Source organism: Sminthopsis crassicaudata, chromosome 3 (assembly GCF_048593235.1).
Source record: "Sminthopsis crassicaudata isolate SCR6 chromosome 3, ASM4859323v1, whole genome shotgun sequence".
NCBI classification, from domain to species: Eukaryota; Metazoa; Chordata; class Mammalia; order Dasyuromorphia; family Dasyuridae; genus Sminthopsis; species Sminthopsis crassicaudata.
The window spans coordinates 620,089,394-620,114,482 of NC_133619.1; the positions used below are offsets into that span (position 1 = coordinate 620,089,394).

The window sequence follows — 25,089 nt, forward strand, 5'->3', positions numbered from 1 at the left end:
GTGGTTGGAACAACAGGTCTAGAGTCAGGAAGACCTGACTTCAAAATCCAGCTTCAGACATTAGCTGTGTGACCCTAGGCAAGTCACTTAACCCTATTTGCCTCAGTTTCCTCATCCATAAAATGGGCTGGAGAAGGAAATGGCAAACCACTCTGTATGTCTACTGAAAGAACGGGGTCCTAGAGAATTGGACACGACTGAACAACAAAAAAAGAAACGTTTAATGAGTTGAGATCACAGCCGGGTGGCGCAGTAGATAGAGCACCAGCCCTGAAGTCAGGAGGACCTGAGTTCAAATATGACTTCAGACACTTAACACTTCCTGGCTGTGTGACCCTGGGCAAGTCACTTAACCCCAATCACCTCAGCAAAAACAAAAAAAAAAAAAAAAAGGAGAGAGAGAGAGAGAGAGAGAGAGAGACAGAGACAGAGACAGAGAGAGAGGGGCAGAGACAGACAGAGACAGAGATAGAGAGACAGAGACAGAAAGAGACAGAGAGAGGGAGAGACCTTGTCTGGAACAGAACCAGTGAAAGCTCTGGGATGGTCCTGGGCAATATAGTTAAATGCTTTGGGATCTGGTTATTAAAATTATTCTATGAACAGCCTTGCTTCTCCACAAGCAAGCAGGAGGTGCATCTGCCTAAGGACCTCACCTTAGGGAGAGGGAGGAGACTCAGCCTCGGCCTCCTGTCCCTGGAAATGACTCTGGATTCCCAGGCCCCAAGAGCACACAGCCAGTAGAGATTATTTTCTAGCCTTCCTTCAGGAGCTATTTTTGTGCAAAAGCCACCAGTCTCCAGCTTCAGGGAGCAGTGGGGAGGAGGGGGCTGAGTTTCCTGGCCCCTGAAGCAGGGAAGGTGATGGGAAAAGCTGGCCAGAGAGGAGTGATGGACAAGACAGCCAGCTGGGTCCATGGCCTGGGAGGCCAACAAGAAAGAGGGTTCAATGACCTTATCAGAAAGTGAAAAGTGTCTGGAAAAGAAGAGTAATGGATGGGGCGGACACAGCTGCCACCCTTAGCACCATGGTAATTCAATAAGCATTAAGCATCCACTTTGTACCAGTCACTGTGCTCCCGAGTCAGTACAGCTCAGCTGTCATAGGATCCTGCGTTCAAATTCTGTTCTGATTCTTTTACTCGTGGGACTCAATCACCCCTTGCCTCAGTTTCCCTATCAGATCAAAGTTTTTCCCTATCTTTTCTATCAAAAAAAAAAAAAAAAAAGATTTTTTTTAAGACTTAAGATCCTATGAAGCCATCTTTTGCCCTCAAGGCACTTCCTTTCTCCTGGGATGGGAATTTCACGTGTAGCTGATTGAACATATCACACATATACATTTATTTCTGACCCCCCTTCCCAGAGGAGGGCAGCCCCTCCAGCTGCAGGAGGAAAGTGCTGGGTCCGGAGTCCAGACCTTTCCCCAGGCCTTGGAGGCCGGCTGCTTGCAGAACTGCCTTCTCTGGGCCTCGTCTCCCCGGGGCCATTTGTCTTGATTAGGTATTGGCAGCTGCGGCTGATTAAATGCCCTGCCAAACCCTCCTGTTTGTTTCCCAGCTCGGGAACATCATGGATTTTTAATTTCTCAGACAGTTCTGACCTTGGCAGCTCTTGGAATAGCCCCTCGGCAGGCCTGTGTCTGCGTTCCAATTGCCTGCCTGCGTGGCCAATCCGAGGCCGATCAAGGAGAAGTTGGGTGATCCACTTCTTCGGGCTGAGATTACGGGGAGTTTCTCCAGCCAAGCAGTTGGGGACAGCTGGCCACTGTTTCCAAGGAAACTGCTCTATTTGGTAGGGACACACTGGTCAATGGGCTCGGAATTACTTTCTGGGAGCTGTCCTACTTCCTACAAAAATCCTCCCAGGGAGATTTATTCTGAACTGATTCCATCAGCTCACTTCATAATCCCTAACTTCACCTTTAGCCTCCATGGCAAATTGTCATCACTGTGTTTAGAGAGGCAATCACGCATAGACCAAGCCACTATGCATCATGGGGCAAAAGACCTGGCTTTCTCCCTCCCCATTAAACATTTGACTTTAGTCTCAATCACTTTGAATCTCAGTTTCTTCTCTGCAAAACTGTGATAATAATATCTGCTTCAAGGGCTGAGGGACAATGTTCCATAGGAGATAATTAATATTGATCAGTAATTATATTAATAATTATAATATTGATTATTGGTTATTATGATGGCATTTATGTATACTATATTAAGCACTTTATGATTCTCATTTGATCCTCACAACAAGCCTAGGAGATGGGGGGGCCTTATTATCCCCATTTTACAAAGGAGGAAACTGAGGTAAAGAGATCAAGGAATTTACCCACAATCATGTCTGAGAAGGAAGGACACCCACCAACCAACCCTGTGACCCTCCCGATTCTTCCTCAAACAAGCCCCTCCATCTCTCCTTGGCCCTGTCACCCATGGCCGGAAAGCTCTCGCTCCTCCAGGCTTCCTGTAAATCCCAGCTAAAATCCCACCTTTTATGAGAAGCCTTTTCCGATCTGCTTTAAGGCTATTTCTTACCTCTAAGGATTATTTCCCATTGAAGCTATATTAACTGGGGGTACATATTTGCTTGCTGCCTCTCCCATTTGATTATGAGCTCCTGAAGGGCAGAAACTATCCCATGCCCATTGCCTGGCACATGGCAGTTGTTTAACAAACGTTGGTTGTCATAATGAATAGAGCACAGCTCTAGAAGTAAGAGGATCCGATTTCAGATGCAGCCTGAGAATACTTACCAACTGTGTGACCATTTACAAGTCACTTACCTCCAATTGCTTCACCAAAAATATATAAACAAATAAATAAGTGCAGGTTGTCACAGTGGGTAGAGCACAGCTCTGGAATTAGGGGGGACATGAGTTCAAATTCAGCCCTAGACACTTAATACTTACTAGCTGTGTGACCATTCACAAGTCACTTACCTCCAATTGCTTCACCAAAAATGAATATTAAATAAATGTTGGTTAATTGAGAACTTAAGCTCTATGTCCTTGAGTACCATCTTATAGTCGGAGGCATTGACTTATCAAGAGCTCCGGGCGACAGCAACGTGGCTTCCTCCAGGACTGTCAGCCATCCTCATTTGTAGGACTTTGAAGGGTAAAATCAACTCCGTGTATTGGGGTGTGTGTCCCAAACACCTCCAACACACACACCACACACAAACTATCAATAGCGGCTGAGCTCATTACCACAGGCAGAGAGATTAATGTCCAGCACTTAATTCGACAAACATTGATTAACTACTTCCCATGTGTCCCGGACACCTATTGCTAGGTGACCCTGAATAAGTTACTTTTGCCCTCCATGTTTTCAACTGTCCAAGAGCAGAAGTTACTGGGAAGGTGCTGACTTGCACTGGGGTAAGACTCTTTACTGAAGGGTTGGTTCCCTACCCAAGGCTTCTTAAACTTTTTCTACTTACAACCCCTTGCCTAATAAATGTTTATAGGGCCCTGGGTATGGATATATAAAATAAGTAGACAAATAAAAAATGTACTGATAATGACAATTTTACAATATTGTTACCTGGCCCCCTGTGGAGTTGTGACCCTCAGAAGCTTTGCCCCATCCCAATGAAATCCCTGCTCCAGCCCTGCTCCCTCACTGTGGGCAAGGAATGAGGTAGCGCTGGGCAGGGAGACACCAGATTGGGCTGGGCTGGCTGGCTTCAGATCATTCACTTCCCTTTTCTGCTTCCTCATGGGTGAGAGAGGGCCAGAAGCCCTCGTGTCTTGGCCTAGGACACCTCAACGCCTGTTGGGTCGGACTGAAGGAACCACGTCCGTGTCTCCCCGAGCCCTGCCCTGATCAGCCAAGCTGGGGCTGGGGGCTGAGTCTCTGTGTCTGTGAGCCCAGTGCTCGAAAGGGAGGGAAAGGTCCTTGGCTCCTGGGAGATGTGCTTAAGTTGTCCCCTGTGTGACAGCGTCTTCCTCACACAGAGGTCCATCAGGGGCGCGTGGATGTGAGGTCCCTTCTAACTCTGAAATCTTTAAACTTCCCCACGTGACCCAGAACACCTTCTGAGAGGGAGCTAGGGCACGCTCCATACAAAGGCACAGCTTGGCTAAAAACACAACTTTGCTAAATCCATTGGATTAAACCACTCTATCTCATGTTCCAGGGACCTTAAGAGACCTGGCGGGGAAGGGTGCTGGTGGAGGCAAAGAGAAGCCAGAGGCTGGTGATGAGTGAATTCTTTTCTTTTTTTAATCAACAAGACTAAGAAAAATTCACTGAATCAAGGACAGCCGTATAAATGCATGGTGAGCTGTGTATAAAACTCAGTACCAAATGTGGCCTCGTCAGGGTGCGTGTGTATCAAAAATGTATTAAAATCGGCACTGGACTCTAACTCGAAGGCTGATGAGACAGATGGGATGGGGGCAGAAGCGGTGGCCAACCTGGGGACCAACGGAAGACCCTCTCCCCAGAGGGCCAAGTTCTGGAAGGGGCCACTTCACACAAGGATGGACGGGAGCAGCGCCTATAACTCCACAAGCTTGGCGTTTCTTAACAAGGTCTTGGGAGAGAAGTGCTGAGGAGGACTTCAGCGTTTCTCTTTGCTGCGGCCTCTGTGCCGGGACCAGAACTGTTGTAAGAACATCCAGGGTCTCCCCTCTTTCTCTTTGTGATGTGACCCGCTCTGGTCATGGTCTGTGATCCATGCGCTGAACCTGGTCCACCCGCTACCCTGGGCACCAAAGCCTTAGAGCTGCTGTCAGGAGAGGGGCTACAAGTATTTGGGGTAGGTCAGATGTCATTATACCCCAGCAGAGAACGTGGCTGAGTGCAGCCCCCGTGGGATCTCAGCCCTGGGCCTTCATTACACAAGTGAGCAAAGGCAGTCCTCGAACCACCATCCTCCTCAGGGAGGGGGAAAAGCAGCCCCCGCCAAGCACAAAGCCCACCCATTTTTAATGTGTCCTTAGCAAGGTCCTCCTTAGAACGGGGAGCAGCATCTCAAAACCCTATTGTGAAAATGTGTCAGAATTGCTTCTGCTTCAGAGAGACTCACTAAGTTAGCTGTACTCGGCCTGCTCTGGCTCAGAAATGGCCCACGGCACTGACCCGGGAACCACAAGGATTTGTGTGCTTAGTTGGCTTACCCTGGGCTCTGCAACAGCTTTTAAACCAGGAAACCTGGTGACTGAATGCTATTTTTTCTTCTATGAAAACAAGAAATTCAAAAGAAATATTAAAGGATATTCAAAAGGGGAAAGGGCCGAGAGCATTGGTGAATGGAAAACAGCGTTCTGGCTGTCCTCAAACAGCTGACCCGCTGTTATTTCAGGCCAAGGACAACCATAACTCCTAATCCTGCCTTCTTTATGGACTTCCTGCAAAGAAAACAGCCGCTCTGCCCTTCCCCCCACACGCTGGCAGAGAGCCCCCCGGGACCTGTTTCGCTTCTTTCGCTAAAGGGTGACCTGATGTCTTTGGCAGAGCATGACCAGAGTGGATCCATCAGGGTGGGCGCCCCTCAGGGTGGTAACGAGGGGCTTTCTCAGCCCTTTTCTGGGCCAGAGATGGCTGAGCCCATGTTCATGAGCCCGGGACTGACCATTACCACAGAAGACCAAAATTGGTAAGGAAATGGAACTTAAATGTAAGGATTCTAAGCAGTGCTTGTAATGAGGGTCCTGATGGAAAGGGGACAGTGGGAGGCTAAGCCACATGTGGAAGGGACGGTTTCATTTCAGTGACCCGACGCTGCCCTCTAGTGGAAGCTGGGAACAGAGCGAGCCCGGCACCCCCGGAATGCTCTTGGGTCCCCAGCATGCCCGCAGAATCCCAAGGATTGCGAGAAAACACGGATAGCTACTAAGATTCTGTTACCCCAAAGGCGAAAGCTCCCAGATCCCAGATCCTTCGCAGACACTCTGATTCACACACTGAGCCAGGGAGTCAAGGTCTGCTGGAGGGAACAGAGTGGGGGGGAGGGCAGGGCAGGCCCCGGCCCTTTAGAGTCTGGGCAAGGAGCCCGGCGGGGCCAGGATGATCCCAAAGACGTAGAAGAGCCCCAGCAGGAGGTTGAGCCTGGCAGTCCTCTGGGGCAGTTTGTTGAAGTTCTGGCTCCTGAACTGTCTCTCAAGTGAAAAGGCCAGGGGAATGGTGAGCAGGGGCAGCGCCATGCTGATGGTATAGTGTATGGCCAGGATGCTGAAGATCAGGTAGGGCAGGAAGAGCAGCGTGTTGTAGAGCATGTAGGAGAAGGCGGGGCCGATGAGAATGGCCAGGGTCACGATGCCGGCCTCCTGGTCGGACTCCATGTCTCTGGTGTTGTTGGAGTGCAGGATGGCCTCGGTGCTGAGAGCCAGGGGGATGGCGTACACCAGGGGGAAGATGGCCACCGACCCCACCTGCACAGCGTAGGCGAACAAAACGGCCAGCGGGCCAAAGGTGATGAGGATGACCAGGTCGCCCAAAGCCACGTATTTGAATCCAACCCCTAGGGCCAGAAAACAAAAAAGAGCTGACATGAAATCAGAGGCTGTTAATTATTAAGTGGATTAAAAAAAAACCAAAACAGAAAAGTTCATATCTCACTCAAAAGTCAATTAGCTTTGTAAGAAAAGGGGAACTACAAGCAGGGTGGGAAGCCTGCCATCAGCTCACCTTCTCAAACAGAGGGCAAAAATGGGCTTATTTACAGATACACAGCAAAGAGACCCAGAGATTACTAATCAATTTGTTTCCAGTCAAGCCCCCAGTAAGTATACCAACGACTCTCCCAATAACCTAACGCACACTTTGTTCAGGATGCCCCTCCACATGCTAGATGAAACGCAAAGTTGAATGAGCTGTTTCCTGACCTCAAGGCTCTTACACTCTGCGGGGGGCAGGAAGACATTGACATAGGGGGTCCTAACCTCTCCAAGCTTCAGCTGCCTCCTCACGGACTGTACTGCGCAGAGTGCCAGGCCAAAGGACAGGGCCTGATCCTTGCCAGCCGTGTGACCCAGGGCAGGGGATTTTATCTCTGCCTCAGTATCCTCAACTGTAAAAAAATCCTCAACGGGCACTTTAACAAGACACTATCGTAAGGCGCTTGCACCCTGGATGCTCATTCTTCATCATCTTCATCCACCAGTGAATGACACCAAAAAAACTGATTCTACAACAGCAGTCTCAATGAAACCACCAGAGCTTACCCAGTGAAGTTCCCTGGGGGGGAGGGGGGGAGGACCCTTTACACATGAGGCTCCCCCTTCCTAAGTGCCCCGAATGCACAGTCTGTGTGGGCTTCCCTGCTCAGTCACCATGAATATGTGTGCCCTCGGCCCCCCAGAAACACTGAGGCACAGGATGAGCGCGACATCCCCAAAGCAGCATCCAGGGCCCTGAATCACACAGAAGCCGGGGAGGGTTTCCAGGTCCAGCTCTTTCCTACAGTGGCTCTCTCTCTCCTGAAGACTGACCGAGGACAGGAGGTCCCCACACTCCCTGACTCTGCTTTAGCCCGCTCTCAAGAACAGCCCATGGGTTCTCCTCTATAATTCAATATAACTCGAAAGATCCGTCCCCTCGAGTACACAAGTCATTCAGGCTCCTTCTATCCTCTGAGACAGACCCGCAGGAGCCGTCTGAGGAAAGGAGCATTAAGCAGCTTCCCTGGGCCTGGCCCAAGCGAGCCTGGCGAAGCAGAGTGAAAAGCGACCTGCTGCCTCTCTTTGCCTTTTGTCCTTCTGGGGCCGGGTAAGAACAAACCCAGCCTGCTCTCCAGTTCCACCTCTGATTTTACGGTGTTTAGAAACAAAGCCAGCAACCAGTGGAGACAAGGGTTCCTTAAACGTGACACAGAACCGAGACCAAAGCTACATTCAGGGAACAGAGCCGGGCCTACGGAGAGGCTTGGGAGGGCGCCTGGAGGTGAAAAGCGATGACAGCCCAGATCCCAGTGCCCGAGTTTCATCAAGTCATCAGCCCCTCTCTCTTTCAGTCATGGCAGTCCAGGGACAAAGACTCAGGATGCAGGGAATTGGCCTAGTCTCTAGAACAAGCTCTTCTCCATCACTCAATCCACCAGGGAGGTCTTCCCATGCTGGGGATAGATACTCCCTGCTCTGCTTCCTTGGCTACCAAGAGGAGTAATCAGCTTCCTTGTCCTAACTCTCCCAGGTCAGACAATCTAGGGCTGGAAGGACCCTCAGGACTCTGAGAGCCAGCATGACGGGAAGATTCCAAATAAGACTCTCCAATAATTGCTAATGGCCTCTGCCTATAGACCTGCCACTCTCCCTCCTCCCCAAGGCAGTCCTTCCCCTCCTGTTCTCAGGCTGGATTCTTCCTAGCCCAGCTTCCAGCCACCGCTGGGCAGAGCTCACAAAGGGAAGCCTAGAGTCTCTAGCTAAGACTTGAAGGCCAGCATCCCAGCTTCTGCTCTGGGCTCTAGCCATCCCAGTTCCTGGCCTGGCCCATGTGGGGAGCAGATCCATGGGACCACCTTCAGTTCCTGCCCTCTCCCTCTCACCTCTCCCCCACCCAAACAACTGCTGCATTTGGTCTCCCCTCACTCCAAGCATCTCTGGAATCCCTCTCCTGCACTCCCAAGGACACCTGGATGTTAGGATTATTACTAGGTGCTAAGTCAGTGGTCTGGTACTTAACAATTCTCTAGCTCAGAGTTCACACCTTTAAAGGAGTTCACTCATTGGTTCTGTAAGGAGTTCCCATGAGCCCATTCTGTGGGAGGATATGAGGAGCAACATTGAGTGGGGAAGTCAGTCTGTTTTGGGTCAAGGAGAGGACTTCCCAGGAGAACTCCAGGGAAGCTCGAGGAGATTCAGAGCCAGGATTCAGAGGATTCACAAGTCCAGCAGATATCCCACACTCTCGGAGGCAGAGTCTGATTCCCACACTCTAGGAGATTCAGAGTCTGATTCATTCCCATGTCTACCTTCGTGCTGGCTGGAGGCTTTGGATTCGGAGGGAGCTAGAGACTGAAGCTGGCTGGAGACGTTCTGACAGGAAAAGATTCAAGACTTTGAAGGACACAATATAGGATCTGGACTTTAACCCCTGGCTGCATTTTGGGGATTACTGGTACTGGAACTAAACTAAGGCTGCCTCCCCAGAAGCTCCCTAAGAAAACCTCCTCCCAGAGAACGATTACAATCTAGAGACAACAGAACTTTGCACTTGGACCATTCCCAGCCTCCAGACAGGCCCCTCTGCTTGGAGTTGACTCCTCCCTCCTCCAGAGCTGCCAAGGGGCAGGAAGGTCTCTCCCCTAAAGCTGCAGATGCTCCTTAGGATTTCAGGTCCCCCGCATTTAAAGCCTCTCAGAGTTTTCCCAGGCTGCCCCCACCCCCTGCCCGCACACTCACCAAAGGCCCCTCTGGCTACTTCTCATACTTGCAGAAGAGAAGCCTTTCAGTTTTCTCTCTTTCTACCCAGAGTCTGGCACATAACAGGGACTGAAGAAATATTTGTTGAACTGAACTGAAAATTAAAACCTGCTCCCTCTTTAAAATAACCCCCAGAAATGATGACCCAACGGCTGGCCGGAATCTGGCCAGAGCAGATTGCTAACATGGTAGTTTGATGACTTTCAATAGTAACTTCCTAAATTTGCTCCTGGAAGGGAGAACTGTGTTTTGGAGGTCAGGAGACAGCACTAAGGATCTGGGAACTTGCACAGTGTTTTCAGATCACAAAATGTCACACAGAGTGACAGGTGGCAGGGCAGGAGGACCTCCTTCAAGGGCTGTCTGCACAAGAGGAAAACATGGTCGCGGGTCTGGAAAGGTGGCCCCTTCCCCTCCAAGTCACTAGCTGTTGGCGAGAGCTTGGGGGATGCTCAGATCCAGGCTGCTCATTGTATACAGGAGGAAGCTCAGGACCAAGAAAAAGAAACGAGTGGTCCGAAGTACTCAGGCCTTCCTGAGGAACTGAGGCAGACAAGGGTCCCTGAGGAGGAAGGCTTAGCTGGTTCCCTCACTGTCCCCTTGGGGATCAAAGGCAGGCTGGATTCCCTGGACTTTCTGGGGAACAGAGCATGGCCAGGCCCAGACCTCTGGGGAATAAGGACAGGCCTGGCCTCCTGGCCCCTGTGGGCGGCATAACTAGGCCCTGGGGAGCACGACCAAGCCCAGAACCCCCTGGGGAGCATATCCAGGTCCTGATCCTCTGGTAGCAAGGCCAGGTCAGGCTTCCTGGCCCCCTTGGGGAGCACAACCAGGCCCAGAACCCCCTGGGGAGCATGGCCAGGTCCTGATCCTCTGGGGAACGAGAGCAGGCCTGGCCTCCTGGCCCCTGTGGGCGGCATAACTAGGCCCTGGGGAGCACGACCAAGCCCAGAACCCCCTGGGGAGCATATCCAGGTCCTGATCCTCTGGTAGCAAGGCCAGGTCAGGCTTCCTGGCCCCCTTGGGGAGCATAACTAGGCCCAGAACCCCCTGAGGAGCACAACCAGGCCAAGAACCCCCTGGGGAGCACGACCAGGCCCAGAACCCCCTGGGGAGCACGACCAGGCCCAGAACCCCCTGGGGAGCATGGCCAGGTCCTGATCCTCTAGGGAATGAGGCCAGGTCAGGCTTCCTGGCCCCCTTGGGGAGCATTACTAGGCCCAGAACCCCCTGGGGAGCACGACCAGGCCCAGAACCCCATGGGGAGCATGGCCAGGTCCTGATCCTCTCGAGGCCAGGTCAGGCTTCCTGGCCCTCTTGGGGAGCATAACTAGGCCCAGAGGCCCTGGGGAGCACGGTCAGGCTGGGCCTTCCTGGGGGAGCCTGACCAGTCTATTCTCCCTGGGGAGCACGCCTCTCACCTCCCGTGTACAGGAAGGAGCCCGAGAGGCCCCCGAAGAAGATGAGCGCCAGGTGCTCGAGCCTGAGCGTGGACAGGCAGTAGAGGCAGGCGGCGCACACGCAGCCCAGGGTGTAGAGGAAGACCCCGAAGCGCACCACGTCCTGCGGCTCCAGGATGCGGTCCACCAGCGTGCGGTCGTCGCTCTTCTTGTGGTCGATGCCCTTGGAGAAGTCGTAGTAGGTGTTGACCAGGTTGCCGGCGCCGTGCACGGCCAGCACGGCCACTGCGCTGCCCAGCAGCAGGCCCGGCTGCAGCGCGCCCTGGGTGCGGTAGGCCAGCGCGCTGCCCAGCGCCACCGGGCTCAGCGAGGCGCTGAAGCTCCACGGCCGCAGCGCCAGCACGTAGGAAGCGCACTTTTGGCGCCAAGTCCGCCGCGGAGGGGGCAGGGGCGCCGACCAGTCATCGCATGGGAAGCCGTTCCCGGCCTTCTCTCCAGCCGGGGGAGCCTCGCTGCCCGCCGGGACGGTGATCTTCTCCCCGGGGCCCGGGGCCTCAGCCATGGAGGTGGTGAGGGTGGGCTCCAGGGCGGGCAGAGATGGAGAGGGCGGGGCTAGCAGAGCACGTGGAGGAGCTGGAGTGACCACGAGGAGGGGGCGGGGCTGGCGGCTGGAGGAGAGCTGGGGCCAGTAGGTGAAAGTGGCAAGGGCGGGGCTGGGCTAGGGGTTAAAAGGGACAAGAGGGGGGGTGGGGCCTGTGGGTAAAAGTAGCGAGGGGGTGGGGCTAGGGGTAAATGGGACAAGGGGAGAGGGTGGGGCTAGTGAGTAAAGGGGGCAATAGAAGGGGCGGGGTTAGCGGGTGAGGCGGGTACCGAGGGGCCGGAGCCGGGGCTGGAGGCTAGAGCACAACCCCGGGTACCGAGGGGTGCCAACCTGGAGAAGGACCCGGAGTGGGGCCGCGGCTCCTGGAAAGCGCGGCTCCGGGGAAGCGAGGGGGGAGCTTTTGGAGGGGCTCGCCGCTAGGTCGCCGAGCGGAGTCTGGGAGCACCCGGGAGAGAGGCTACGGGAGGCGGGCAGCCGGCCCGCTGGAAGTCTGACCTCCTTAATCCCACGGCTGGCACGTCTTCCAGTCACCAAGGTTTCGGTCAGAAGCAAGGCCGGCGACGGCCCCGGACCAGTCCTTAAGACTCGGGGGCCGCCATGTTGTGCGCTGGCCTTTGTCGGCCGTGCGGAAACCCGCTCTATGAGTACGTGGGGCCCGGGGGAAAAAGGTCTCATCCCACCACCCTGGAGGAACTCTCTCCCCCTCCACTCATTCGGATCCAGTCATCGAATGTAATTTACGTCACTACATGCAAAGCATTGGGGATACCAAAGGAAAGGCCGAGAAACTGTGGAAAGAGCCCTGGATGCTCCTGAGGCTTAGTAACCTGTGTAACCTTGGTCGGCCCCGCAGTGTGTCCCAGTGTTTATGCTGCATTCATTCATGTCAGTTCTTACTCTTTGTAGCTCCAACGTCTAGCACAGGCACAAAATAAATGGTTTTTTGTTTTTGTTTTTTAATCAAACGAAAGGCTCTATCAAAAGGAGTATCATTTGCTCAGGGTCCCAGGGATAGAAGTTGTTTCATTTCTTCCATTTCCAACCCATTCCCCTTTTGTTACCTCCCTGAGCCCCGGGAAGAGAGACGAGCAGTCTCAGCGTTGGAGAGGAGGGGATGAAGATCTTGTCTCCAGCTGAGTCACTGCCTTTCTGCTAGGTGACCCAGGGTAAAATACAATTCTAACAGGGACTCGTGAATCCATTCCTCGCCAGGGCTTGGCCCTTTTCTCCTTATTTTCTATGTGTGCATTTATTTTAAAAGGGGTGGGGGGTGGGGTGGAAATCCCAGAATTACTCCTGCTTTAATATTTTCTGAGGAAATCCTAATGAAAATTTCTAATTACTCTGCACCCCAAACTGTGCTAAATTTTGCACATTACAAATGGATGAGGAGGCAGAGAAATCGACAAGAGGAAAACAGGCTTCTTGGTACCGGGGGAGGAGGGAGGGTCTTGAAAGAGTAGGAGAGGAGCAAGGCCGGGATACATTATACATTGTCGGACTAAGATTTACACCCCCGGAGAAATACCCACTTAAGATCCCAGAAGCCAAGGGAAGCCGGCATCATATGCAAATTGTACAGGAAAAAAGCACCCCATAAATAGGCTGGATCACGGAAGAGGTGAGAGCAGAGCTGAGCCTTTTGAAGAATGATTAGTACTTGGGAACAACGGAAAAACTCTCATTTCTAGATTGATTCCACAGCCTGAGGGCAAGTTTTCTTCTGCCATTTTGCAGACTTGACCCTAGAGTTCTACAATACTAAATGTTGCAGCCAGGATCCTAACCCAAGTGCAGCACACCGCATCACACACACTCACACTGACAGCACACACATTGACACACTCACAGGCACGCACACGCACATACACACATACACGCGCGCGCGCGCGCACACACACACACACACACACACACACACACACACACACACACACACACACACTGACACACACTCCCACACACCCCAGTTTCCACTACTGCACGCTGCCACTCCAGGCAGACAGCCAAGAAGGCGCATGAATGGGGCCAGTGTAGGGCAAGCCTCCAGGCTGGGAGCCCCGCGGGCGTGCCGTGACCTCGGGGACCTCCATCACCTCTGTTGGGGTTTGTTAGGAAGCCGCCTGTGTCCCCCGGGGTTCGTTCAACCCCCTGAATGAGACACAAGGGACGTCTAAAGAGGAGGCGGACGGAACATCCGTAGCTGCGGCTCGAGTTCACGCGCGAATCCGCTCAGCGGCCCACTCAGGACGCTAATTCGCGTGGGGCGCAGGGGAGGGCGCTGACCCGGCTCTCCATTAACCCAGTGGGGACGGTATCAGGAAGAGCCGGCTAGCTGGGCAGGGGGGCTCATTTCAAGGGAGCACGCACTGGAAGCCGGGTCGGAAGTGGCCAGGGAGGTCAACTTGCCGCCGATTGGCCTGTGCCGGTGTTGATCGGCGCGGCGCTCGCTTGTTACTGGATGCGTGGTTTGTCCATTTGAACTTCTCCCGCCTCCTTGGGGGGCCGGGTTCCAGCGCGTTCCTCCTTGCTCTCTGCCATTGGTCGCCAGGCCCGCCTGTCTCCCCCTCCGATCTTTCGGTTGGTCCTGGAAGTCCGGCGCCCCGCCCTTCCCCACCCGGCTCGGAGGGCAGCCGGGAGGGAAGGCGGGCGGTGCTGGGGGTGGGGGGTTGGAGCCGCGGCGACTTCGGCAGCTGCACCCGCTGAGGGGAAGGCCGCGAGTCCCGCAAGTCACGGTGAGTGTGGAGCCCGCCGCTCGCCTCCCCGGGCCGGGCCAGGGCTGGGGCCCGGACCCCCGCGCGGGAGGGAGGCCGCGGCGCCTCTGGGCCCCCTGGGCCCCGCAGACGCCCCCAGGGCCCGGCCCGGCCCGGCCTCCCACCTCGGCTCGCGACGTCCTCCCGGCCTCGGGCTTCCCGAACTCCTCAAAAGCGTCTCGCCTCGTCCGGGGCCCCCGAGGCACCCCCGGCTCCTCAGGGACCTCCTAGAGACCCCCACTCCGGCAGATGCCCCTTCCCCGAAGCTTTGCCAGAGTTCCCCTGGAACCCGATATCCTCCCAGAAGTTCCTGATTGACCAGAGACCCCGAGGTGCCCCGCACCCCCCCGGGCCGGCAGAGGCCAGAGGTTCTCCCAGGGAACGCTGTCCGAGTGTTCCCGGGCTCCCTGCGCAGCCTCCATCCTCAGGGACCCCCAGAGCTCCCCTCAGCCATACAAGCCCCCCGGGAGCAGCCCCCGCCCGCTGGTGTGCGCGCTGCGGCAGAAGCCCTGTGAGCGGCTCCAACCAGGGCTCGGAGCGGCTCCTCCCAGACGGCTCCAACCAGGGCCCGGAGCGGCTCCTCCCAGACCCCTAACAGTAAGCACTTATTAAGTGTCTGCTGTGTGCAAGCAACATGCTGAGCACTGAGGGTACCCAGAGAGCTGGCATCGGCCCCAGGAGCTTAGGTTCATCCCCTTCCCCTAAACCTGGCCCGGCCCCCTCCTAGTGCCCGAGGGCAGCGGGCGGGGTTGGGACCTAGCCCACCCTGGGGCTCCTGGCCTAGGGGAAGAGGGCGGTCCTTTTGGGAGAAGTTCCAGTCCTGTGCAGGACCTCCTGGAGCCCCCTCCCCCCACGTCTGCAGCCTGACCTGTAGCCCGGGGACCCAGAAGGAGGGGGGTGGGAAGGGCCGGGAAAGTGCTGATGCTCCCCGAAGCCGTCCCAGTTGTTGCTGGGAAGGGGGAGCGGAGCGGCTCCTTCCTCTGGAGAGAGCCCCGCTGTCCTGGGCTGAATGGCCTCTCCACTTCCCAGTTAGAAAAGCCATGTTGCAGGCCGCCCAGCTGTTAGCAGTCCCAGCTGGGCTCCTGCCTGTCTTATTTGTCACCGGGGGTAAGGCAGTGAGTTCCCCATCACCTGGGGTATGCAAGCAGGGGCCGGGGACCCATGGCATCGGGTTCAGAATTCAGTTTGGGAGGGGCCGCTCAGCTAGAGCTTTGGGCCCATGGACTAATTGTGTGCGATCTTCCCCTCCCCTCCCCACCTTTTCTCATCACTTCCAGCCCGTTTGTCCCCAGACTCATTTTTCTGTTCCCTCTCCCGTGCGCTGGTACTGGGATCCTCCTCCAGCCTGCGCAGGAGCCCAGACTGGGGGCGGCCCAGGCGTTCCCAAACGTGCCAGCAGTTGGTGCCCCTCCTCCACAGGTTATGTCCCGGCTGTATGGGCACGTGACACAATGTGATACATTAATGTGGGCCTATGTACGTAATATGTGCCCACATAACACGGGCACATTTTATAACCCCCTCACCGGGATGTAAGCGCCCTGAGCGGCCCTCATCCCCCAGGTACCCGGCACGTGTTAGACATTTCATTTCACAAGGGTGTAGGGACACACGGATTTCCTTCCACATGTGCCCATATGTATGTCCACATATATGTGTATGCCCACAGATGCATGATGGGAAACAATTCAGAAGGTGCCAAAGAACAATCTTTATCTTTAATTAAAAAAAAATAAAACTAAGTACTTTATTCCAATCTTTTTAAAAATCTTTGTGTCTTTGAAACTTTTTTGATTACTAAATTTTCAACCAAAAACGAGGGAAAACTAGAGATGAGCACCCCCGAGAACCACCTGTATATTTGCGCACTCACTGACACACATAACACCTTCCAGTCAATCCTAGGCAGCAGGCACCTGTTAACAAGTGTCTCCATTGAATCGATAAGCTCTAATGAGAGAAGCTGCTCCCAGGGCCAGGGCTGGAGGACTCCCATCAACTCCCCAGTCCAGTCCCCTCGTCATGGGGCGCCTTGTGCTATCATTCCATCTCCACTCTTTACAGAGACCCAGATTCTAAAGGCCCCCTGCCCCCCTCCCTTGGGCCCAGCCCCCCGGAAGTGGCCTGACGAAGACTCCGCCTTGTGCAGGGTTATAGGCTCCTAGATCTGGAGCTGGAAGGGGCCTCCCCCCCCCCCGCACGAAGGGACTGAGGCACAGCCAGGGGGCTTGTCCAAGGTCGTACGCCTCGCGGGTGTCTCAGGTGGGATGCCGGTCCCCGCCACACCGCTTTGTGGGAGACTGAGGCCTGCCATAGAAGTCCATGGTGTTTTGTGGTTCACATTGCCCTCAATAGTTCGTCGCTATTTCCTTGGGGTTTTTCCTGCAGAGAAATGATCATTGAGCCTGACGCTAAGACCGGTTCAGACTCTCACAATGAGTCTCAGACTCTCACAATGAGTCGTCAGGAGGTCTCAGCCTCTTGGGGGGGCCTAGAAACGGTCTGAAGCGGCCTCTGGGCAAGCTCCGTCTCCAGGAGTCAGGCTGGGGAAGGTTCCTGGGCCCTTATTCGGCGGGCCCCGGGGAAGTCTCCCATGCTGCCAGGATCCCTTGGCTGCGTTTTTCCAGGGTCGGTGCTGCTCTGTGTTGAGGTCGTGGGGGTTATGATGTCATCACCGAATTTGGCTCCTGGCGGGGGGACGAGGGAGGGCTGCTGGCCGCTTGGGGCCCTCAGGCTGGCTGGAGCCGGCGAGTTCAGGCAGCTGGTAGGAATGGGATGTGAGGGAGAGCCCCGGCCACGGGGGCCGCTCACTGGCCCAGTTTGCTCTTGGACAGGCAGCTCGTTTCACACCCTGGGCTTCTTTTCTTAGCTCATATAATGGAGGTCTTGTCCTGGAGGACCCTGAGCTTATCTCCAGTTCTCTTCTTGAATCCGTCATTGATTAAAATCCCTTTTGCAGGATCCCCAGGCCCGGGCCCAGCCCCACCATGTCGGGCACCGTGACCATCCTCCAGCAGTTTGCCAGTGGCCTGAAGAGCCGCAGTGAGGAGACGAGGGCCAAAACTGCCAAGGAGCTGCAGCATTATGTCACCCTGGAACTCCGGGAGGTCAGTGCCGCGTGGCCCTGGGGTGGGGGAGGTGTGCTGGCTGGGGTCGCGGGCGCTCTCCACGGGTAAGTCTGCACGTTTGTGGGGACCTCGCGGGTACGTCCTTTGTCACACTCACGTGCCTTCCCTGCTGAAAGTTATCTGCCCCTCTTCTTGCAAAGTGGCTTTCCTGAGACATCTCCGTATGGAAGCGTGGGTTCAGACAGGAACCTGACCCTGTGAAATTAGACAAGGGACGGTGGCAGCGTCTCTCCCACCTCCGGGTGTGTGGAGGGCACCCCCATTATCCAGTCGCTCGCTTGGAGTGGCTCTCAACTGTTCCCTCCCCTACTCCACAGAGCCAATCATTTGCCAAACTGTTGATCCACCTACAGCCTTGTCTGGAATCCCTTCGTTCCATTGAACCCCCTCTACCCGACAGCAGCTGTCTTCTCACCTGAACCATTTCCGTATCCCCCATTGGTCTCCTTACTTCTAGTCTCTTTCCTCTCCAATTTATCCTCCACACAGCTCCAAATCATTATTCCAAAACCAGGGCGGTGCCGTTGTGGAACTTCATTGCCTCCCGGGGCCTCAAATACAGTCATTTAAAGCCCTCTTCCACGGGCCTTCCTCCGGCTCTCCGGCCTTATCTCGTGTTCTGCACCTTTGTGTACTCCTGGCCTACAGACTGTTCCCGCTCTCCCTTCTCACCTCCACTTCCTAAAATCCCTCCTCCACAAAGCTTTTGCCTCCCTTATTAGTATCCTTTCCCTCTTGAAATTGCTTTTATGTCGCTGCTGTGTGTTTTATATCGACTTTCCTATGGACGTGCGGTATTCCCCCATAAGCTTGAGGGAGGACCTTCTGTTTTGGTCTTTGGGTCTTCGGCACATAGCACATAGGAGGGGCTTTGTAAAGGTTGAATTGTTGTGATGTCTGGAAGGGGCCTTCCCTCAGAGGACGAAGAAGTTACTACAGACTTCCTCCATTTGCAGATGAGTCAGGAGGAGTCTACCCGCTTCTATGATCAGTTGAATCATCACATTTTTGAACTGGTGTCCAGCTCAGATGCCAACGAGCGGAAAGGGGGCATCCTGGCCATAGGTAAGCGAGAACCAGCCAAGCAGGGTCTTGGCCTCAGGAGTCCTGGGCTAACTGTGGGCCTCTCAAACAAAGTAGGGCAATGAGCCACACACTTCAGCCAGCTTTTTGGTGATTGTCCAAGCCTGGGGCTTTTGTGTCCGGGCCACTTCACTGCTCATTTGCACCTCTCGCAAGGAGCAGACCACGCCAGTAATCGTGTCCAAAGCTGGAGAATTTTGCTCCCTGTGAAGGGCTGTGGCGATAAGTGTGAAATAGGGAAATGTGAAGCCTATTTTGTTCTTTAATTCAAAATGAGGGTTCAGTTTTCTGCTTCTCCCTTCCATTTGTTCTACAAGTTAACTGAGATTGCGGTGTTATAAATAAAGGGACAGAGGGCTCCTTTCTTCTCGGGTCCCGGCCCCATCCCCTGTCGTCTTTCCTCCCTTGCAGCCAGCCTCATAGGAGTGGAAGCATATGCCACCCGCATAGGCAGGTTTGCTAACTACCTTCGGAACCTCCTTCCCTCCAATGACCCAGTTGTCATGGAGATGGCATCCAAGGCCATCGGCCGCCTGGCCATGGCGGGAGACACTTGCACAGCTGAGTATGTGGAGTTTGAGGTGAAACGGGCCCTCGAATGGCTGGGTGCCGACCGCAATGAGGGCCGGAGACATGCAGCTGTGAGTACTGGGAAGGCCAGCCTGGGCCCGGGGCAGACAAGGGAGGATTCTGGCTTAAGGGAAACGGGATTTAGAAATAGGGGTGTGTGTGTGTGTGTGTGTGTGTGTGTGTGTGTGTGTGTGTGTGTGTGTGTGTGTGTGTGTGCGCGCTTATGTACCCATGCTTAAAAGGAAATTAATGGTGATGTTGGAGAAACGTGAGAATACAGGTGGCATGATGCATCCTATATTAGTCAGAGTTAATGGAGGTCTAGTCTTAACCTAGTGGGACCTAAAAGTGTCATGCAGTCAGTCCTCTGACATGCAGTCCTCCAGGACCCTAACTTGATTCTTTTCCCCTCAGGTTCTTGTCCTTCGTGAGCTGGCCATCAGCGTCCCCACCTTCTTCTTCCAGCAAGTGCAGCCTTTCTTTGACACTATCTTTGTGGCAGTCTGGGACCCCAAACAGGCCATCCGGGAAGGAGCTGTCTCTGCCCTCCGAGCCTGTCTGATCCTCACCACCCAGCGTGAACCAAAGGAGATGCAGAAACCCCAGTGGTACAGGGTGAGCGGGTTTGGTCCTTTCAGTAGAGGGCAAGCTGCTTTTCCTGCATAGACACTTGATGTTTGTTGGATAAGATAAGGACACATTTTAAACAGGATCCCCTCCCCCCAACCTTGTTCCCTTGGACTGGTGGTAGGTCCCTCAGATATCCCAAGAGCCGAGAGTTAGGGTCCCAGAGTTTGCCAGTTAAGTCTGTCCCCTTCACTTTACAGAGGCCCAGAGAGGAGAAGTAGTTTGCGCTAAATCACACAGCTAATAAGGAGCAGAGGCTCAGAGCTCTTCCCCTCCCTTTCCATGCTGCCTTCCCATGTGTTCACCTGTGCCCCAGAAAGTAGAACAGCATTTGGTTCCCTGGCTCTCACCCAGGCTTGTTATCAGGAATCCCAAACTAGAGCTCTGGGTTAAACAGCCTAGATTCACTTGGCAGGTTTCCTCACAAATCACTCTTCGGGCCAATGTCCACACATCCTGTTTTTCCCTAGGAACCCCAGAATTTGGCTTGTATTTAGGTTTCTGCAAAAAAGGAAAAAAGGCTTTTAGCTCCCAAACAACCACTGACACAGAGTAGCTTTCACTTAACTTAACAAATGAAACACTGCATCTGGGCCAGGAGTGCAGAGAGCCTTTCCCTTTCTGGTGAGCCCCAGGCCTGCAGAGCTACCCTGTGGTTGACATCTCCCTTCACCCCAGGGAAAAGAATTAGATGTGTCCATTACTGTCTCTGAGAGAGCTCGGTGAGGGCATCAGGAGCTCAGTAGGAACTTCCCGACTGCCATGACAGGAGAGCCCTACCCTCCGGGGCTGGCTTGTGGGCTGCGGCCTGCACGCGGTCACTGAGGACACCCTCCGTCTCTACCTAGCACACCTATGAAGAAGCAGAGAAGGGCTTTGACGAGACACTGGCCAAGGAGAAAGGCATGAATCGGGATGACCGGATCCACGGGGCCTTGCTGATTCTCAATGAGCTTGTGAGGATCAGCAGCATGGAGGGAGAGGTGAGTGCCAGATCCGGGCCTGGGCTGCTGCCTCCTGCACCACGGCAGGTGCCTGGTGTGGGCGGAACCTGGGAATGGCTTTGTCCCCGCCATGTGCCCCAGATTAAATAGCCTGCTCGTGTCAGCAGTTTACGGGAACTGAAAATAAAGCAGGCAAGGCTTCATAGGCAGGGTGGACCAAGAGAATTGTCAGTTCCCATCAAGTAATAGCGTGTGGTGTTGGATTTGGATGTGTTGATGAACAGCATTGAACAGTTCTCCGAAAACAGAGCACTGTCCCTCTTTGATGCCTTCCCATCCAGTTTGGTGAACCTTGGGACTGACAGAAAGCCATGACTTGCTCCTCTCCAGATCTCTGGGGAGATTAAAATGGGAACCTGCCTTTCCCCCTGGTCAGGCTCTCCTCACGCCATCTACTTGACAGTCCATGTGCTGGGGCTCAGGCTCCTGCTCCTGGTTCTGCCTTCTTGGCGAAGCTGAGCTCCAGCTGTGGGTGGGTATTAGGCCCTGAGTGCCCCCTGATGTTTCCCTAGTGTTTCAGTAGGTGGTGCTCTTCCCTTAAATGAGACCCGAGCCTCTGCCAGCTGCTGAGCTGGACCATAGTAGAGATGACCGTCTCCATTTTGGCTGTATAGGTTGCCCTAAAGAGTCTGCCGAGATCAAGGCTGGCAGCTGCTGCTACACAAAGCTGACTTCTTCCTCTCTTGCAGCGTCTCCGGGAAGAAATGGAAGAAATAACTCAGCAGCAGCTAGTGCATGACAAGTACTGCAAAGACCTCATGGGCTTTGGGACAAAACCTCGTCACATTACCCCCTTCACCAGCTTCCAGGCAGTGCAGCCCCAGCAGTCCAATGCCCTGGTCGGCCTGCTGGGTTACAGTGCCCACCAAGGCATTATGGGATTTGGGGCATCTCCCCTCCCAGCCAAATCCACCTTGGTGGAAAGCCGATGTTGCAGAGATCTGATGGAAGAGAAGTTCGATCAGGTGAGCCAGGGAAGCCCTCCTTTAGCTCCCAGCCTCCCTTCCCCCTCTTCTTGTTCTGACCCGTTGTTACCTTTGCTGTCCCAGGTGTGCCAGTGGGTGCTAAAATGCCGGAGCAGCAAGAACTCCCTCATCCAGATGACCATCCTTAATCTGTTACCCCGCCTGGCTGCGTTCCAGCCATCTGCCTTCACTGGTGAGCATAAGATGAACCGCTCCCAAATACTGATCAGGACCCTTTCCCTGCACACCCAGTGTGTGTCCAAGAGCACTAGGGAACATCTGCTTTTCTTCAGCCAAGGCTCCAAGTATATGGATAGAGACACCTCTCCCCCCCCCAAAAAAAAAGCAAAGGGCCAGCCAGCCCCATTCTTGTACATCTACGCATCCCTGAGTGTAATGTTCTCTAAATTGTAATCTTCTCTGAGAGCAGGTTTCTTGGAGGACTTCTGGGAGGAGCCTTCATTTCAGTTCAATGTAATCACCCCAAATGCAGCTAGGCGTTAACGTCCAAATCCTTTTTGTTTCCATCAAAATCTTATCTCCTTCACTTGGGGCTCCAGTTTTCTGGAGGCCTTCCAGATCTTGACTCTAGTCCTTTGCCTCTATAAGCTTCAGCCTCCAGCCAGCACAAAGGTAGAAGTTGGAATGAATCTGACTCCAACTCCGAGAGTGGGCTTGTGGGTCTGGCCCTGAGAGCTTCCTGCTTATATGCTGTGCACCGAGTATACTTCAATCATTACATCAATAGGAAACCATTATTTGTTGTAAGATTAAATGAACGCTAAGTTAGATTTAACCACTGTCTCCTTAATTCCACTTAGTACATTGTTTCAAGTTCTGGCCCATAACATCTCCTTGTAGGATCAGATCAATCATACTGAACCATGCTAAATTAGATAATTATTATCTCTATCAATTCCACTGTCTGAGTACCTGGCAAGAATCATAATACCTGAGACACTGTCTCCTATCAGGCCCCGTAGCTGAGACAAATATAGCCACGGAGGTGTTACATGCAGGCTGGGTAAGAATTAGGAAGTATCAGAGGAGGAGGACGAGGCACTTAGCAACATAAAACTGTCAAGCCAGAGAGAAATAATCTCAAGACAGCATGGTCTGTCTTTTTTCAGTTGTCCCACTTCTTCCTGCCTGCCACGCAACCCTCTTTAATGACCAGACAGACCCTGTTCAGTCACGCGCTAAATAAACATGTGATGGTGTCCAAGGTTGACAAGGGGCTAATGGCTGGGCTCTAGGGGAGCAGCCACCTTCGCCAGCTCAGGGGCTGCTCAGCAGGGGAGAAGGCCCTAGTTGGGAGCCTTTGATGTGGGCTCTTTTTGTGTTTTCTTAAACAATACATTAAAACATATCACAGCAATCGGGCCTGACAGGAATTCGTGTATACTACCATATAAAAGCTTTCTAGGCCGGGGTTCGTTCTGAGTTCACAAAAATACAGGCTTTGGGAATCTCTGCTCTGTTTGCCACGGTTGTGATCCTGGAGACACTGGGGCTGTGTGGCCCCCTTTTTTAGCTTGCCAAATCTGGAAAAGGAAAATAAATGCCCCTCTTAGCTTCCTCTTCCAAAACCAGCGACATGTTGTTGAAATTGTGCCCCTTCTCCCTGCTCTTCCTCCCCCCAAATATTAAAGCTGAGGATTTCAGTGGATAAGAACTTAGATCAAGGTTCAGATTCTGCCCCAGAGAGAGCTATTCTTGGGCGTTAGTTTGAGGTGATAGGACTTGAAAGAACCTGTGATTTGAGTGGTTGCACTCAAAATCTTTAATCCTCTAGTTTACTCTAATTTTGCCAGTGTCACAGCCTCCCATTTTCACAGTAAAAATAACCTTTTCCCAGCACATCCAGCCAGGTTTTGCTAAGGACTCAGGATAGAAAACATTTGTATTCTTTTCTATCTCTTACAGTAAAAATAAATGACATACTTTCATTATTTCCCCAACTTTCTCCTCAGTGCTTCCCCAAATCCCAGTTCTTCTTTCTATCATTCTTTGGGCCACCCTATGTCTGCCATATGTTTGTAGCATGGGGCTTCTAAGACACTGCCAAGAGAATCAGAGATAGAAGCAAATCAAGAAATGTCAACATTGAGACAGTGTCAGCAGTAGCACTTGAATTTGAATTACTGGCATATGGATGTTAGCTTATGCAATCAAATAGAAAAACATTCGAGGCTTTCCAAATTATAGATCTAATCCCCTAACATTAAGTATCATTATGATGAAGATCTGGACAACAAAAGATTTCCAAGCAATTGGCCCATTTGTTGGAAGCCATTTTCAATACAAAGTAATTTACACAGTCCCTTAGAATTCACTGTTAGAAGATTTGACCTGTATTTCATAAAGAAGAAATTCAGCTTGATGATTGTGACCCAGATAGCTAAGTGTAAGCCTGTAAAAATGCCTTAGAACAAGGTAACTGATCAGTATTACTCTTAGGAAAACACTTTAAATTACCTTCTCTTTAACATTGCTTCACCTCTTCCCAAAAGTGCTTTTGTATGTCTTTAGCATAAGGCATATGATTCTTAGTAGGATTGTAGGAACTTCTTGAATCCATCCAGTGTTTCATGTTCCTCTTGAAAGGTAAACAAGACAGGACCACCCAAGCCCCAGACCCAGAGTTTCCCTCTTCTGCTTTCAGATACTCAGTACCTCCAGGACACCATGAACCATGTTCTCAGCTGCGTCAAGAAGGAGAAGGAACGCACAGCTGCTTTCCAGGCCCTCGGCTTGCTCTCTGTGGCTGTGAGATCCGAGTTTAAGGTCTATTTGCCCCGTGTTCTGGAGATCATCCGAGCAGCCCTCCCACCCAAGGACTTTGCTCCTAAGTAAGCATCTGGTCTTATCTTTCTTGGCTGGAGGGGGAAATTTCCTGTGGCACTTTCCATGTCACTCCAAGCTCTTTTCTCACCGAAATCTCTGGATGTGCAATATGGCTAATGGTACAGGGAAAAGTGGCCCCTTACCTTTAGTGGGAGAGGGGAGAGGATTACACCTTTCCTATATCAGGCCATATTTAGCAGCATTTCGGAAAAGTTAAAGATATGGTGTAAATCATGTAATAGAGGGAGGCAGCAATTTATCATAAATGACATCCCCAAATCATTGAACTTTTCAAGGCCCAAGATAACTTGCTAACCATGAGTTGCAGGGCTAGTTCCAGCCTCTGTATTATCAGATATTCCTCACAGATGAGGAATAACAGGTACAGGCCAAAAAAAAGGAAAGAGGTGGCAGTTGTCATATAATTGACAATGCATCCAGGAACAGTGTGTCCACGAAGAAGGAAGCACATGTCCCTTGTCTGCTGCTCTGTTCTGGCCACATCTGAGATCTTCACAAAGAGCGTTCCCAGACAAGAGTGTGTCCAGGGTGTCAGGCCCTAGCAGCCTTGTCTGTGAGGGTCCAAGCAAAGGAAGTTTCTCAGCTCAGGGCCTGGGAGTGTGATGGCATGAAAAAGGATGAGACTCAGCAAAACTAGGAGCACTGGAGGGAAAAGGAAACCCCCCTAAGGTTAGGACTGTGCAGAGGTGACAGCCCCTCTTAGGGGTGGTGTCCTGTGGAG

At 53.0% G+C, this 25,089-nt stretch overlaps 2 protein-coding genes across 2 annotated transcripts in view; one reads left to right on the forward strand and one right to left on the reverse strand.

The window, feature by feature from the left end:
• Positions 1-4,205: 4,205 nt before the first annotated feature.
• UBIAD1 (UbiA prenyltransferase domain containing 1) lies at positions 4,206-11,979 on the reverse strand. The gene is made up of 2 exons (XM_074306284.1): positions 10,791-11,979; positions 4,206-6,470 (listed from the first exon to the last, which is right to left on the reverse strand). Exons 1-2 carry the CDS (start codon positions 11,329-11,331, stop codon positions 5,983-5,985), a joined length of 1,029 nt encoding a protein of 342 aa, XP_074162385.1. The 5' UTR covers positions 11,332-11,979; the 3' UTR covers positions 4,206-5,982.
• Positions 11,980-13,986: 2,007 nt separating this feature from the next.
• MTOR (mechanistic target of rapamycin kinase) overlaps positions 13,987-25,089 on the forward strand; it is a 110,924-nt gene continuing 99,821 nt past the window's right edge. The window contains exons 1-9 of the mRNA XM_074306285.1: positions 13,987-14,105; positions 17,083-17,230; positions 18,208-18,316; positions 18,746-18,975; positions 19,319-19,519; positions 20,380-20,514; positions 21,225-21,500; positions 21,585-21,693; positions 24,166-24,352. Coding sequence (XP_074162386.1) covers positions 17,111-17,230; positions 18,208-18,316; positions 18,746-18,975; positions 19,319-19,519; positions 20,380-20,514; positions 21,225-21,500; positions 21,585-21,693; positions 24,166-24,352 — 1,367 coding nt within the window. The 5' untranslated portion in view covers positions 13,987-14,105; positions 17,083-17,110. The remainder of the gene's footprint in view (positions 14,106-17,082; positions 17,231-18,207; positions 18,317-18,745; positions 18,976-19,318; positions 19,520-20,379; positions 20,515-21,224; positions 21,501-21,584; positions 21,694-24,165; positions 24,353-25,089) is intronic.